The 17,315-nt window shown below is 40.5% G+C and overlaps 1 protein-coding gene across 12 annotated transcripts in view; it reads right to left on the minus strand.

Annotated features, from left to right (window-relative positions):
- Positions 1-17,315, minus strand: part of Tarbp1 (tRNA guanosine 2 -O-methyltransferase TARBP1) — a 64,804-nt gene that overhangs the window by 7,854 nt on the left and 39,635 nt on the right. For 7 of the 12 annotated variants that reach the window (XR_015439426.1, XR_002398266.2, XR_015439427.1 and 4 more), the window contains 9 exons: positions 17,085-17,266; positions 16,837-16,908; positions 14,886-15,006; positions 14,622-14,677; positions 12,333-12,390; positions 11,598-11,708; positions 9,547-9,696; positions 7,124-7,210; positions 1,019-1,215 (listed from right to left, as the gene is read on the minus strand). Coding sequence is in view for 9 of the 12 variants with exons in the window: in XM_021266400.2 (XP_021122059.1) it covers positions 1,019-1,215; positions 7,124-7,210; positions 9,547-9,696; positions 11,598-11,708; positions 12,333-12,390; positions 14,622-14,677; positions 14,886-15,006; positions 16,837-16,908; positions 17,085-17,266 (1,034 nt within the window). In the remaining 3 variants the exon portion in view is untranslated. Of the gene's footprint in view, positions 1-1,018; positions 1,216-2,721; positions 6,891-7,123; positions 7,211-9,546; positions 9,697-11,597; positions 11,709-12,332; positions 12,391-14,621; positions 14,678-14,885; positions 15,007-16,836; positions 16,909-17,084; positions 17,267-17,315 lie in introns of those variants that run through there. The other 5 variants (XM_004854633.4, XM_004854632.4, XM_087181902.1 and 2 more) reach the window with 4 other exon arrangements.

Here is a 17,315-nt window from a genome sequence, read left to right on the forward strand (position 1 = left end):
GAGGCAAGAGGACTGCGAGTTCAAGTCCAGGCTAGATAACTTAACATGACCTTGTCTCAGAAAAAAGCTGGGAATGTAGCTCGGTGTGATGGCCTTGGCCTCAATCCCCAATACCAGGGGGGAGAGGATGGAAAGGGGGAGAATTAAGGAGGCTGAGGGTTGTACACTACTTTGTGGTAAAGGAAGACTCATAACTCAAAACTTGTTTGTATCAGGTACTCACTGGGTAGTCACAGCAAAACCTCAACTGTTTCACTGGCCTAATATGCTACTTCCGACCTTTCCTGTTTGTGTATATAAACTAGTGGTGCTTCTCTGAGCACCTCAAGAAAAACCTTTCACGTTGATTGATGCCGCCTGGGTCTCAAATTCACAAAAATCCCAGCACTCCAGGATGGTGGTAATCAATCATAATAAAAAGCTGCAAAATAAAATAATACTTCGGAGACAAGGAAACAGGCTCAGATCCCAAAAGAGGCTTAGGATTCCATGACCTGCTGTGAGATGACATGAGTGGGACCAAGAAGAGGTTTGTGTCCAGTCACCAAGGGACTGTATAGAACGCTGGGCCATGTGCACCAGCTTCAGCAGCACCTTCCTGCTGGACACTGCATTTCAGGGTGAAGGAGAGTCTGAGGAATGAAGAGCCTGCCTTGCACGGAACAGGAAGCCTGGGGCTAGAAGTGGGGCAGCCAAAGGAGCAGAGCATTCTGAGGTCCAGTCCTGCTGCCTCATGGGTGTCTGAAAGCAGAGGAAGGAGATGCCTGCTACGTGGAGCCATACCAATAGTATAGTATGCAAAGGGTCACTTGTAAAATAAAGGATTGAAGATAATTAGCAACAAAAGGTTCTGGTGGGGTCGGCAACTGGAAAGGTCACTAGGGTGTGTACTGAAGAGCGAGCTGATTGTTCCAGTCTAACCCAAGCTGTCTGTGCCCAGGGTGGTGTGACAGCTCATCAATGCACAAGGATGGGGTCCAGCTCTCCTTGTCTTCCAGGCCCTGTGAGCTGCCCTTACCCTGCTCCCTGCATGCTCTCCGCTTGGCTGAGACTGCGCTCGATGACAGTGGTCCATGCATTATACTCTTCAACACCTAGTGCTTTGCACACGTCCCAGACTTTCTTGAGAGCCACAAGAGCATACAGTCGAACACTGAAGTTGTGGCTGAGACACCACTGCAGCGCGATGAGGAGGGCCTGCTTCAGAAGCGGTGTCTGTGGAGAGAGGACATGAACGCTGTACCTCAGCTGCACTGTATGGTGGCGCCTGGCTTACATCACTGGCTGGCTGATTCTCATTCCTCCCCCAGTCAGTGAATCATCAGCATCCCCAATTTTCTCAAAAATAAAAAGATTCCTTGGGCCCCTGTTCATCCCTGCCACAGCCCACCCCCTGGTCCCATCCCCAGGAAGACTTAGGCAGATTTTGATGCTGACCTGAGATAGCTCCTGCCCTTGTTCTAGAAATGTGGCCATGTCTCTGACTACCAATCTGGGCTGGAAAAGCTAGAACTGCACTGCAGGAGCCCCACTTTTAGTGACCCATGAGGTGCTCCTAAACAAGATATCACAGGATCCCATCTTCCTGCTTGTCGCTGGCTTCTCCGCTATTGTCTTTCTCAGTGGTGATCTTAGGCCACACAACACTGCATAATGGCAGCAAAAATCAGAGGTCAGGAGAATAAAATGCTTAAAACTGTGCATGGTCTTTTCCTGTGAATCCAGGTCCTTACACCGTGAAGATCTGATACATTAGTGTCCCCAACTTTTATAATCCTATGATTTTAAAACACCAGATGTATGACAGAAGCTATGTGATGCTCCTACCCAATGCTTTCCTCCACCGGTCATCTAGAAATGCTCACTGGGCTGTACCTGGCCCAGAGCCCCATGGTTAGTTTTTACTGACTAACAGCCACCATGTCCATAGAACCATTTATCAAATATATCAGAATGGTTATAACACAGTTCAATTACTTGAAGTTTCTCTGAGAATAAAACACAAATATCAATAACCCTTTCTTTCAATCCTTCACTTGACACATCACTGGTCCAAGGTCATTGTCTCTCCAGCTCTGCAGTGCTGGGACACACACAAACACATACAAATATACACATACACACACACACACACAAAACACTAAATATATGAGTTCTAATAGAAAAATATGGTAAATGATTAAATTTAAAAATTTATTATAGTAAAAGACCTACTGCCATCAATCCCCTCAAAATACTCTCTCTCCCTTCAAACACATCCCATTGTTCCTGCATTTTCTGAAGCAGTTCTGGAAGTCCTTCTTCATGACTTTAGATGTGCTGCCATGGCTGTATCTATGTCATGAACTGACTCAAAGCATTTACCTTTCATGGTCATTTTGACTGTGGGGAACAGCCAGAAGTTGCAGGGTGCCAGATCCAGTAAATGATACCAGAATGTTTTTTCTGAAGTTGCCTTTCCTTTGGATGGCACTCTGCAGTCACATTCACTGTATTTGTTCACACCTTGTAAAGACATGACAGAGGACTTCCAGAGCTGCTTCAGAAAGTGGCAAAAATGATGGGGTGTGTTCAAAATGAGACAGACTATTCTGAGGGGAATTGATGGCAATGCATCTTTTACTTTACTAAAAATTTAAATTTTTAATTTAAATATTCACTATATTTTCAATCTTACCCAATGCAGCCATCTCATGTGATGAACAGCTGTAATCATCATGTATCCCTACAACAGGAACATCAAGGCCACACACAGGAAGGGGAGGGACAGAGGAGAGCAAGGGCATAGTAGAGGAAAGTAAAAAAATACAGAGAAAGGAAAATAGATTGCCTTGGCTAGATGGAAGATCTAAGAAAAATTCCAAAGGTAGCAGAGGAAGCAACAAAATTTCTAAAGGACACATGCTAAGAGTGTAGTTATGGTCTAGCAGCTAATAGGTAAGCAAGTCAATCACAACAACCAAATCTCTTAAGAAGACAAAAATGAAAATTAAGAGAGGCAAAAGGCAATGTAAATAACAAATTACTAACACACTACAATTTTTCACAATGTCATACAGCACACACATGACATCTACACCAGAGTAATTGCTCCCCACACCATACCTCATGTATCACAAATGTCATACACAACATCTCAGAAAAAAAGCAGCAGTAGCTATCCTCTTTGCAGATCAAGTGGATTTCAAACCAACACTGATTAAGAGAGACAGAGAAGGACACTACATCCTTGTAAAGGAAACAATCCAAGAGGAAGAGATGACAATCACTGATATATATGGACCAAACACTAGTGCACCCAACTATACAAAACAAACACTAATGGACAGGAAAAATCAAATAAGCACGAATAAAATAGTAGTGGGGGACCTCAATACCCCAATGTCACAAACAGACAGATCAACTACACAAAAAATAAGAATGAAATACTAGAGCTCAAACTCTTGAATGAGCTTAACAGATGTTTAGAGAGTGTTCCACCCCACAAAATCAGACTACACATTCTTTTCAGCTGCACATGGGTTGTTCTCCAAAATAGACCACATTACTTGCTCATAGAACATGTTTAAGTAAACACAAAGGAATTGAAGTGATCCCCTGTATATTATCAGACAATAGTGAGATGAAAATGGAGATCAATAGTAAAAGAAACCGCAAAAATTTCATAAACACGTGGAAATTGAACAACACACTTCTGAATAACCAATGGGTCACAGAGGAAATTAAAAAAGAAATCAGACATATCCTTCAATTAAATGACAATGACAATACAACATATGGGAATCTATGGGAAACAATGAAAGCAGTCTTAGGAGGGAAATTCATAGCAGTGAATACTCATATTAGGAAAACAGAGCGAGCCCAACTAACCTGATGCAGAACCTCAAGCTTCTAGAAAAAGAAGAGCAGGACACACCCAAAGCTCATACACGGAGTAAATTATAAAGACCAGAGCAGAAATCAATGCAATGGAGACTAAGAGAACGATACAAAAAAAAATCAATGAAGCCAAGAGTTGGTTCTTCGAAAGAATCAACAAAATTGACAAACCCTTAGCCAACCTTATCAGAAAAAGGAAAGAAAAGGCCCAAATCCATGCAATTAGGAATGAAAAGGGTGAAATTACAATGGACCAAGCAGAAATCCAGAGGATCACCAATACCTACTTCAAGAACTTATATACCAACAAGATGGAAAACAGAAGAAATGGACAGATTCCTAGATACATATGAATTACCAAAGTTGAATGAAGAAGACCTAAAAATTCTAAACAACCCAATATCAATCAATGAAATTGAAAGCGTAATTAAAAACTTACCAACTAAGAAAAGCCCAGGTCCTGATGGCTTCACTGCTGAATTCTACAAGACATTTAGAGAGGAACTACTGACACTACTGTTTAAACTCTTCAATGAAATTGAAAGGGAAGCAATACTCGCAAATTCATTCCTGGAAGCAAGCATCACCTTAATCCCCAAAGCAGAGAAAAACCCATCCGAAAAAGAGAACTCTAGGCCAATCTCACTAATGAACACAGATACAAGAATCTTTAATAAGATAAATAGAATGCAGAAGATCATCAAGAAGATCATATACCCTGACCAAGTGGGATTCATCCCAGGGATGCAGGGATGGTACAACATATGCCAATCGATAAATGTAATATACTATATCAATAGAGTGAAGGACAAAAACCACATGATCATCTCAATAGATGCAGAAGAAGCATTTGACAAAATCCAACACTAATTTATGACAAAACCCTAGAAAAAATTGGAATAGACGGTCTCTACCGCAATCTGATAAAAACCATCTATGAAAAACCAAGAGCCAATATCATACTAAATGGTCAAAAACTGAAATCCTTCACACTAAAATCAGGAACAAGACAAGGATGTCCACTATCACCACTCTTGTTCAATATAGTTCTGGAAACATTAGCCACGGCAATTAGAAAAGAGAAAGAAATAAAAGGAATAAAGATAGGAAATGAAGAGTCAAATTATCATTATTTGCAGATGACATGATACTCTATATAGAAGACCCCAAGAACTCCACCAAAAGTCTTCTAGACATAGTAACCAAATTCAGTAAAGTAGCTCAATACAAGGTCAACACACAAAAATCAATAGCTTTCCTCTACACGAACAACAGACTCACTGGGAGAAAAATAGGGCCAACAATTCCTTTCACAATAGCATCCAAAAAACTGAAATACCTAGGAATCAACTTAATGAAAGAAATCAAAGATCTCTTCTCTGAAAACTATGGCACTCTGAAAAGAGAGATTGAAGATGATAGCAGAAAATGGAAAGACATCCCTTGCTCCTGGGTAGGAAGAATCAATGTAGTGAAAATGGCCACACTTCCAAAATTGCTATATAGATTCAATGCAATCCCAATTGAAATCCCAGCAACATACTTTAAGGACCTTAAGAAAACAATCCAAAAATTCATTTGGAACAAGAAGAGACCTAGAATAGCAAAAGCAATTCTAGGGAATAGAGACATGGCTGGTGTATTACAATCCCCAACTTGAAACTACCACAAAGCTACTGTGATAAAAACAGCATGGTACTGGCAAAGAAACAGACCTGAGGACCAGTGGAACAGATTAGAAGATGCAGAAACAACTCCAGACACACTCAGCCACACTCAACTACCTCATCTTTGACAAAGGACCCATATACCCTCACAGGAGGAAAGACAGCCTCTTTAATAAATGGTGCTAGAAAAACGGGGCTTCAACTTGCCAAAGATTAAAACTAGACCTATACCTCTTACCATACACTAAACCAAAATCGAAATGGATTAAAGATCTAAATATTAAAATAGAAACGCTGAACCAGCTGGAATAGAGGTTAGGTAGACCTCTTGAAGACATCGGTGTAGGAAAAGATTTTATGAACAAAACCTCAGTTGCCCATGAACTAGCACAATCAACAAGGGGGATCTCCTCTTATTAAAAAGCTTCTGCACTGCAAGAGAAACCACCAGCAGTATGAAGAGATAACCCACAATGTGGGAAAAAATTTTCACCTGCTCTTCCTCAGACAAAGGTCTCCTATCTCGAATCTATAAAGAACTTAAAAAAATCAGACCTCCCAAATTTAAAGACCCAATCCAAAAATGGGCATCTGAAATGAAGAGACATTTCTCAAACAAAGAAGTAGAAATAGCAAATAAACATATGAAAAAATGTTCAACATCACTGGTCATTCAAGAGATGCAAATGAAAACAATGCTGCGATTCTACCTCACCCCAGAAAGAATGGGTGCTGTCATGTAATCAACCAATAACAAATGCTGCTGGGGCTGTGGGGAAAGAGGAACACTGCTCCACTGCTAGTAGGAGTGTGAACTGGTGCAACCACTGTGGAAATCAGTATGGAGATATCTCAAAGAACTAGAACTGGAAGTCCCATGTGTCCCAGCTATTCCCCTGCTGGATATCTTCCCCAAAGTATTAAAAGAATCATACCACAGTGATATATGTGCACCCGTGTTTATAGCAGCACAGTTTATCAATAGCTAAAACTTGGCAGCAGCCCAACTGCCCATCAACTGGAGACTGGATAAAGAAAATGTGGTTTTTTTTATAAAATGGAGTACTACTCAGCCACAAAAAATGGGAAATTAGAGACATTTATAGCTAAATGGATGCACACTGAGGAGATACTCTTAAGTGAAATAAATAGGACACACATGTGTAAATATCTAATAGTTTCTCTAGTGTGAGAAACTGAAAGTGTAAATAAGGACTAAAAGGTATAACAGATAATGTGAAATAGGAAGAAAAGGGGCAAAGGGGAAGGGGAAGAGGGAGGGGTAGGGAAAAGGAAAGAAAGGAATGGAATTTATATGAGAAAATGGAAAAACGGAAACAAACTCTTTGTAAATGGGGAGGGATGGAGGGGATGAAGGGAGGTCAGGGGAATGGGGAAAAAAATAAGAACCAAGAGAGATTATGTTAAGGTGCAAATTTCCAAGGATGAATGTCATTATATTGTATACCTAAAATGTACCAATAAAATTAATTTTTAAAAAAGTGGTACAAACACATACAATTCATCATCTTTTGAAACTCAAGTTTAAATTCTTCATACAAACAATTCAAACTTACTTTATCAGGAATATTTTGAACAATGATGCCCAAATGGGACAAAACTGATAGAAATGTACAAATGCTTGTCTTAAGTTTTTCTTCACTCTGAAAGAGAATTAGATAGGCAGACGTTAATTCCAGGGTTGCAGTGAGCTGCACACTACACAACACCATGCAGAACTCTAGAAAGGCACAGGAGGGAGACAGCTTCTTCGCTGTGTGGGGTCACAGGAGCAGAAGCAAGAAAGGAGGGGGCCCCCTGGAACCCAATGTGGAGGAACACAGCACTCAGCTACAGACACCCACCGCAAGTGGCAGAGCCCAGGGCACACTCCCTTTGGAGGAGGCCTGGCCTGCAGGACAGGCAGGATGGGCTTGGAGAAGCAGCGGGCACAGGGGAGCAGGAAGGAGGGGACAGGTGAAAAGGATGGGACAACAGACATAGAGGCCAGTGTATGTCAGAGGCAGAAGAGGTGATGCAGCAGCTTGGCAGGACAACAACAGGACTGAGGTTCCAAAGTGAAATGGAATCATACCATAGAAGACTTGAAAAGCTATGGCAAAAAGCTACATAAGAGTGGTAAACTGGACCCTGGAGACCTTCTCAGTGACAGTGGTTTGGAGTCACCTACTACTTCAGTGATAAGAAACTGAAGGATGCCAGACAGGAAAGAGACCTTAGGCGGGAAGACATGAGAGATGAAGAGTTCCTTTATCTAATTATGTGACGGGTACTTAGGAAATATGAAAAGCAGAACAGACCAGTAACTGCTCTCATGGAACCAAGGACCCCATGGGGAGGAAAACCATAAATCAAAGATTAAAGTTCTACTCATGGGAAGTATGACTTATGTGCTATAGGAAACCTCAAATAAGGGGATCCAAATACTCAGGGAGGCATGTCTATCAGTAACAAATGTGAACAAGAGGAGGGCCATCCAGATGAGGATAAAGTCATGGTTTCCAGCAGAGGACACAGCATGCACAGTGGCCTGGGTGCAAAAAGACTGGTGAGGAATCAGAAAGATTAAAAGGGCTGAAATTAGACCACTGTGGGAGGTGAAGGAGGAGGATTATAAGTTCCACCCTCAGCCTAGGCAATTTAGCAAGACCCTGTCTCAAAATTTAAAATAATAATAATTTTTTAAAGGGCTGGAGATAGAGCTCAGTGTGAAGGCTCTGAGTTCCATCTGTAATACAGAAAAAAAAAAAAGAAGTAGAAAAAAGAGGCCAGATCCAAATACTCAGGCCCCATTCACCTTGAGAGCATTGCTCATAGGACTTTCTCTGGCCAATGAGACCTTCAAGTATGCCACAGCCAGAGAGGGAGTGACTCTGCACATGGGGACATGTCCTCCTGAGGACTCCATCCTGGAACCACAAGCCACCATGTAGAGAGAGCCAGTCACCCTACAGGGGACAAGAAGTGAGGGCCATGCTGGCCAACAGAACTGTTCTTGCCTTTACAGCTGAGGTGACAAAGATGGGAATGAAAACGCCACCGAAGTCCGAGCCCTGCAGGACACATGGAGCAGCAGTGCCTGCCAGGCTAGGCAACACTGAGAATCATAAATCTTGCTGTGCACACCACTGAGCTGGGGAGGCCTAGCAACCGAAAAGGGGACCAGACAGCACGTGGTGCACAATTGTAATCCCAGCACCCTGGGAGCCTAAGGCGGTTAATCACAGGTTTGAGCCCAGCGTCAGAAATTTAGTGAGATACCCTCTCAAAATAGCATGAAAAGAGTATGAAGGCCCTGGGTTCTACTACCCAGTACCCTTCCTCTCATCCCCACACACATAGACATAAAGAAAAAGGAAAAAAAAAGACAAGAAAAAAGAAACCAAGATGATCAGCGCGACTCAGGGCTGAAGGCAAATAGAACACAGAAGGCAAGCAGCCTGCATGACGGCCTCCGGCACTAATCTTAGTGTTGGTTCCTCAAGTTATTTTCAAGGCATGAGAAACAGTGGGCAGGGGCACAGGGGACTCCAGGATGGAAATGGTGACAGGGTTCCCTTCTGTTCTGCTTCAGTCTTGTTTGAAATTGTCCTACTAATGAGTTTGAGTAAGGAATGCACTTAATCCCTCATCATTCTTTTCCCCCCCAGGGGGAGGAGAAAAGCAGATGTTTTATTTCATTTTTTTAATAAATTTTATTTTATTTTATCCCACCCTCCCCATTCTAAAATCAAATGAAGACTTGCTGGACTACTGCTTAAGAACAAAATGCCTTTCTACTTTTGTTTTATTGGAATTAGATCAGCCCTCAAATAAAAACTATGATATACTCAAGATAAACCAGAGATGTCTGTTCCCTAAATTAATTCGGGACTTGAAAGCATAATTTACAAAGTCAATACATCAGGGCAACTGACAGTCAGAAACAACTAAGTCAAAATCAGAGTTTAGAAAAACATTAGAAGTCTCTTTTACTTACATAAGAAAAGCAATCCCAGAACTTTGGAAGAAATTGAGGGCATTTATGAAGAATTAATATAATAATCCATTCTATAAAATATTTTATGGAAGCTTGATTGTTAGTGAAACCAGCATGGAAAATCTTGTCAATAATTCCATTCAAGAAATTCTGAGAAAAATAAAGTTGCACAAAAATGTTGTTATTAATCTTAGTTTTTAAAAAGTCCCCATTATTAAAAGGTTTAGTTTTACTCTAAGTAAGTTACCAACTCCACACTTTCCACATAAAGACCCTAGAATGTGTCCCATGTAAAGACTCTAAATTGAGTACTAAATTTATGATTTACTTGGACATTAATCCTAGGAGGAACATCATTATCATCTGTGTTTTACTGGGGGAGAAGATTCAGAGAAGCTGAATAACTTTCCCAGAGTCACATACTTGTGAAGCAGCAGGACCCAGAACCAAATCTTAACCTGTTAAACCAGGGCAACTCAGAGGCCACATCAAAGGGGAGACAAAGTCACAGTCTTCAGGCTGTGCACCCTCCCGCCCTGGGGTCTTTCCAGCCCCCTCACACTGCTATTCTCTGGCCAAGACTTGGAGCTCCAAAACCATCCTTTTGCTCTTACACTTCCGTTCAAAAGTGTACTTCTCTCTTGAATAATGGATCACATCTAACTAGCAGGTGAAGAACATTCTGTTTAAATAAGCATATTAAAAATGTTTTATATTTATTTTAAAGAAGAAAAATCTACCTTAATAGAACTTGTACCGAGTAGGAAAAGAGCAGAAAAGCTCATTTTAAGCCTTAAAACAAGGAGCATGAACTCTGGTGTCAGATTTGTCTTGAGGGCCATCTCTACCATCCCCTAGCCGTGTCCCTCAATGGCAGCTCACCTCGCTTCTCGGCAGTGTCCTCGTGAATAAAGGGGAATATTTATGCCTGGCTGTGAAAGACTATTCCAAAGACTAAGCGAAACGGTAAGATACAGCAATTGGAGAAACTCAGCAGTGCTCTCCATGATAGACATGCTGGTCTTGGTCTTCCTTTTAGACCCTGTGTACTCTGATGGCCACCCTCCAATATTATGGGAGTCAAGAAAGTATGCTCTCAGTAACCTGGTAAAGCACTTCCAGAATGTTTTTTTAAAAGAATTTTTACATGGAATGAAGTGTATTACATACAGCATTTAAAAAATTCACATATTAAAAGGCAGCCCCTCCAGCTGTCCTCTGACATTTACATGTACAAATACATGTACACACACTGTCCCTGAAGTGTCCTCTCTCACAGAACCCAAGGCTTCATAAAACTAGAGTAAAAAGAGGCTGATATATTTTTTAAATTTCCTCATATTGAAAAGAAGGTGTGGAGGATGTAAGAAATTTTCAAGTCTGAGAGAATCTTTTCATTTTCAAAAACTGTCTTTAAAATTGCATGAGTCACGGTTACTTCCTCAACATGAGGAACACTTTCCTTACAGGAGCAAGGATGGGTGGGAAATCAGACAGAGTCCACTCGAGTCCTCTCTGCCTCTTGGGGCCGAGAAAAGGGAACTTGGACACAGGGACTCTGCAGCAGAGGAAGAGGGTGGCCTTTTCTGACCTGGTGTGTGTGGCCACAGCACATGAGATTAAGGGCAAGACAATCTACCACGGAAATGACAATCCTACCCCAAATACTGCAATTCTCCTGGCTTCTGGCAAACAGCTGATCCGAAACATAATACTCCAAAATAACTGTGCTGTGGGAAATGAGTTCAGCCTTTACGTTTTCTAATCAAACGGCATACAAGTCTATAAACATTGACAATGTTATATTAAAACACTGAAGGAAAAGTACAAAACGAGGCCGTGTAAACCAACTTCCAATTTATTTTTACAACACCTCACTTCCTTAGTATCCTATTAAAATATTTCTCAATAGTTTCCTTTTTATATACTGATGCATAAATTTTAAACATTACCTTCTCAATTTTAAAAAAGCACATGACAGTTTCTACAAAATAGTTTATTCATGTGGAACATTAAGGCTTATAAGGGTAGAAATGTAATAAATGTTATACCTGATCAAAGCTGGGAAAAAGTACGAGCAGAGTCTGCCATATCCGGTTCTTCACACGATGCTGGAGAGAATTCTCGTAGTACCGAGTTCTAGTCTTAGACACCAACTCATCCTGCAGGGGTGGAAACAAAATCAACAATTTCAAAATTAAAAGGCTTAAAATGGGCACAGTGGCCTTTGTTCCTCCAAAAGCAGGTAGTAGCATAAGATAGGCAATGACACTTTAAAATCCCCTTTATATCAATGAATTTAGTTGCTTTTGTTTAAATTTCTTGTAAAATTAGGAAACCATAAAACTGGGAGATATGGATCACACGGTGAGAAGACTGAGAGAGCTACCAGATATTATAATGTACAATACAGTGGTACCCATATAGCTCATTTTATGACCTTCTTTCCTATTCCCGTTTGGAGTATCTTTGCTACAAAAGCCACTAAGAAGTCACCACAGGAAATGTCAGTGCAATGCCAACTCTAGACACAAGATGGCAGCACGAAGCCTTTCCACATTAGCACCCTGCTCTGCAGAGATTTTAATGGTCTGTGCCACCTAAACTCAGGCAGCCATGAGGTTTTTGTTTTGCAGCGCTGGAGATGGGCCTTACCACTGAGCCACAACTCAAGCCCTCAAAGTTGACTTCTGTCATAACTCTTGGTACTTTAGCTGCTGATTCAGACAGCACTGAAGAGTGTTCACACATTCAAATGCCTTCAAGGTGGAAAAGTCATCCATTACCTCCAAAGCAATTTCTGTCAGTGGGGACCATCCTTCTCCAGCAACCACAACTACATATCTGTGAGTGTATAAAACACCACGAGATCAGTCAAATAAATACAAATTTAAGACACCTAAAAATGACTAGAATCTCACAACTGCCTCCATCACTGTTATTTATTTGGGAAGTTGTCTTCTAATACATGTTGCTCAGGCTCAGTGCAGCTGAACACCGAACATGACACCATGAGGGTGGATCCTCCTGCATTTAAAAGAAGCACCTGTTCCTCAACAAACCTCTCAGGAGGCCTGTCCCTGGGCTTCAAGAGTTACAGTCCCAGTTCTCACAATGAAGTGCTAAGATTCCCTGTCAGCTCAAAATCTTCCCTCCTGTCCATGTTACACTCACTGGACTAAACATCCAGAAAGACCTTTACTTTCTCTTTTAGTCTGTCAACTATGTCGTAGTTTCCTGAGCCTCCCGATCCAAGCTACTCTGGTAGAATAATCCCCATCCTCTTTTCAAGAGCACAATCTAGTCTTTTCACTCTTGTCTCAAAGCCATTTAGAAATTCCCTGCTTCTGAGCCACCAAGGGGTCTGAGACTCACTGATCCTTTGGGCTTCAGAGTCATAGTATGGGCTTGTAAAAGCCAACTAAAATCCCCAGGTTCAGATTCCTCAGGCTGGGGATGGCCTAGAGATGTGCAATCCTAACAGGCTTCTGGGAGATGCTGGCACTACTGGTCCACAGAAGACTCAGAGGTGCTGCACTAGACGGTCATTTGCTTTTTCCCATATCTGTTTCCCAAAGTGGTAGCATGACTTTATAATCCACCAGGCACAAAGGAGGGTCCCAAGATATCTCTCTCCTCACCAACACTCACTGTTCTGTTGTTCTCTGTAGCCATCCTACTGAGTGTGAGGTGACTGCTAGGGGACACTGCCTGTGTGATGATGTTGGTCTCCCTGTAACTATGACCTTCCCTGCCTACTGGTGGGTTCCTTCAGCACACTGACATGCACTAATTACTGTGCATCTTCTTTACCTCTTGTCCCCCACTGGGAGCCACCTCACCTTCTTCCTTTTCACAGCAAATTCCTAAGAGTGCTACATGCACTGTCTCCACTTGCTCAATCCCATTTTCTTCTCAATCCTTTCTGGTTAGGTTCCCATTCCTACCACTTCCTCTAAATCTCCTTTGTCAGTAACCAATGGCAGGAGACACTAAGGGCACACTGGCGATTCCTTTTCCTGCACACAACACTTTCCTCACTTGGCTCCACACACCATCCTGCCTGGTGTCTTTCTTCCTTCTGACAACTCATCAGCCAAATGCTACCTTGTAGAGAGGCCTCCCTGATCCTTATCTCAATAGCCAGCTGAACACTGTCATGTGAATTTTCAATTCCAATAGAATAACCTGCTCCCCTACTTTAATTTCTACTTATCCTGGAGGCACCAATAAAATACCTTCCTGCCAGGCATGGTGGTGCATGCCTGTTAATCCCAGTGCTGGGAGGTTGAGAGAGGAGAACTACAAGTTCAAGCCTGGCCTACTTCGTGGGACCCTGTCCTATCTCAATATAAAAAAAAAGTGCTGGTCCTAGCTTACTGTTAAGGCCCTGAATTCAATTCCCCCCCACCCTGGTACTGGGGATCACTCAGGATATTGCACTTGCCAGGCAGGTGCAGTGCCACCGAGCTACATCCCCGGCCCTCTGACTTCAATTCTTAATGTCACATGCACTCGCAGGTGTGTGTGTATGTGCTTTCCTCTGGGTCATGGCCCCAAATCTCACAATGAAAAGACAAAGGAGCGAAAAGTACTTTGTGGGTTTCATGTAACAAAGCTGACATGCTACTTTCAGAAAACAATAGTATGGTAACCATTCCCATTTTAATACAGGTCACTTAAATAGGTTCTACAGTCACTCAAGTGTCTCAGAGGTCAGAAAGCAGAGCAAGGACTCTTCTATTTGTGCTTCAAATTCTATATGTCATTTAAAGAGTAAAAATAGAATGGAGCTTTGCACATGGCTTTACAAACCTCTTTGATCTCCCCAGATTTATTAAACCCATTCTACAGACACTCTAATGTTCATTTACAAAGGATTTAGCAGGCTCAAAAACTCTGATTGTTTTCTTTTGAATAAGTAAGAAATTTTCATCAATCTCAGATAATCATCATAAACCAGATCTAAGATATGACAGCATGCTCCATCAGAAGCAAATCCTGAGGTGACTTTTCATGGACTCTGAAGTCACAGCAATCAGTTCTTCACATTATGATGCTTCCCAAATGTTGACCTGTTTGGTCTGTTTGTATGGATGCAGCATGTAAACACAGCAGGTTTGGGCTGGTACTGGAAAATACACAGGCTGAGGGTCAGAGGGCACAAGGAACCCAAGTTGGACAATTACTAATCAACACTTAACTAAAAATTCAGAACACAGACTTCGTGATTTCTAAAAAATATTTAGAAATACATATTCTAGCACCATGAAGAATAAATGCTGGACTTTGACCTATTAAAGCTAAAGATAATTTAAAGTAAAATAAAATATATTTACTTTATCCAATAGCTTCATTGCAATATCTTCTATGAACAACTTGTGGGATGCGTTTGAGCCATCTAATAAACACAAGAATTTGACAGCACAGATTCTCACATAATAGTCTTCTCTTTTAGTACTAAAAAACATAAAATGAACTTGCTTTATACATTCATATTTTTTGAAAATGGAAAATACATTAAATATTAATTTCAAAAATATTGTAACAAACATCAAATCTGCCCACCACCAATTTGTCTAAGATTATGTAGGTCCACACTTAATGACTATGGTGGTTAATCCTGATCATGTCAACTTAGTTGGCTTGGGATCTGCCCAAGAGATTGCAGAGCACACTCCTGGGTTGTGAGTGCAGATCATGGAGGTGCGATCTTGGGTCTTTATCTGGTTCCTTCCTCTCTGGCACTGTTCCCTTGCTCTATCATGTTTTTGCCTTGGAGCCAGCTGACTGTGGACTAGACTCCCTTAAAATATGAGCCAAATTAAACCTCTCCCCTCCTTTAAGTTGTGGGTATCTGGTATGGTGTCTCAGTAATGGGAAAGCTGACTAATATGTCAATACTTTTTAATTCAGAGCAACAGAAGGTAACAAATGAACATATTAAAAGAAGAGTGAGTTCAGAAAGTATGAGTGAGCACAAATTCATTCAGATTTCTAGAAAAACAATACATACTCCACTGGTCTTGGTCGTCAATATCTGTGGATGAAACAGACCCTAGCTTGTGACACTAACTACCCAACAGCTTGTCTTTACTGCATACTACAAATGCACTTCCTCTAAATGGGATGAACTCCAGAAGTACTGTGTGCTCTGAACATCCCAGGATTTTTAGCAGTCAAATGTGGAAAGATAAATTAAGTAAAATTATCAGTAATTTCCACATTCATTTTAACTGCTGTAATGTGGATAAATGTCACTTTAATAACAAAGCACTTGTGTAGTAGAAATCAAAGTATTTCACAATCATTCACTAGAAAATTTCTTTTATTGCTACACTAAACCAGATAGGAAAACAAAAAATTAACAGCAATAATAAAAATAATACATGTACTTAATAAAGACTGGCAGATGATTTAAGATATATTTAGCACTCTCAGAATAAAACTTTTGTGACACTCTATAAAATAATTATTTGTTGTTCTAAATTCGAATCACAGAGAATACAACACTTTTAATCATGTTTATAAACACAGTTTTGAAAGCTATGTGAAAAAGTAAAACTTGAAAAAAAGATATCTCACAAGCTCCAAAAAATTAGTTAAAAGGTTAGAATAAGAACAGTCTTATCCTAGAAATCAAACCCTTACAGTCTATCCCCAGACTCATCAAGCAGTATACACACAGCTTCTTACATGTCAATCACATTTCTGTAAGGGGTTTAAGTTAAAAAAGAAAAAAAAACAGGACCCATTCCCAGAGTGATTCTATTTTTGTGCATAACCTATTGACTCATTAAAATAGTGAGTTTGAATTGTATGATCAATTTTACACTCACCCCAAAAAAGAACTGAAGAATAAAGCACGTGCACTGATGAACAGCTCCCCACAGAGGATGTGAGTTTTATGCCCTCCAAAGGAACTTCCTTATTTATACAAGACTTTGCACTACATTTACCAATATTCACTAAATTTTAGTAAATACTGAAAGATGTGAAGAAAATATATTAGCAAGGAATACGATTCTTTTGGGGGAAGGTAAGATGCTTGGGATGGAACCTAGGGCGAAGCACATGCTAGACAAGTGCTCAACCACTGAGCTACATTCCAGCCCAAAGAATATAATTTCTAATATACTTTTGAGGGCTTGATCAATATCTTAAAATAGATTACAGTATTTTTCACTAGTAAATATTTATTAAATTTGACAAAAACAGAATATTTGTTGTATGATGTTAAATCTGGAATATCTCATGTTTGTCAAGATATAATAAACCTACCACACTTACTTTTCCATAACAACATTTGCTGCACAGTCCTGTCCAAGATTTTCTATGAAGGTTTGTACATCCTGAATAAGTCTTTCCATAAAAAATTTGAAAAAGAACAACAGGATTAGATGAGTAGGAAAAATGAAAGTCCTCAAGTAACTCATACTTTACAGTCTTCTGTTTGAAGTCTCAAAACAAAGTCATAATTCTAACCAGACAGGTATTTAATCTAAGTTATAACAACTTGCAATAATGGCATTTTTTACCTCTGATCACGTCTAAACACAGTTCCAAATATACAAGCCTCCAGGACAAGTTCACTGTAATTTTTGGCACTGAACAAAGATCGCTTGGAGTCAGACACTATCCAAGATTGGCAGCAGTAACTGATCAGTATATTGAAGATTCCAGTTCTTATGGCAGACATTTCGATTATCTTGTACATAATCTGGAATGAAATGCAATGGTCATTTTATCCTTTGAACAACTTAGTTTTT

Source organism: Heterocephalus glaber, unplaced genomic scaffold (genome assembly GCF_053883595.1).
Source record: "Heterocephalus glaber isolate CG9 unplaced genomic scaffold, H.glaber_assembly_v1.0 deba00001472, whole genome shotgun sequence".
NCBI classification, from domain to species: domain Eukaryota; kingdom Metazoa; phylum Chordata; class Mammalia; order Rodentia; family Bathyergidae; genus Heterocephalus; species Heterocephalus glaber.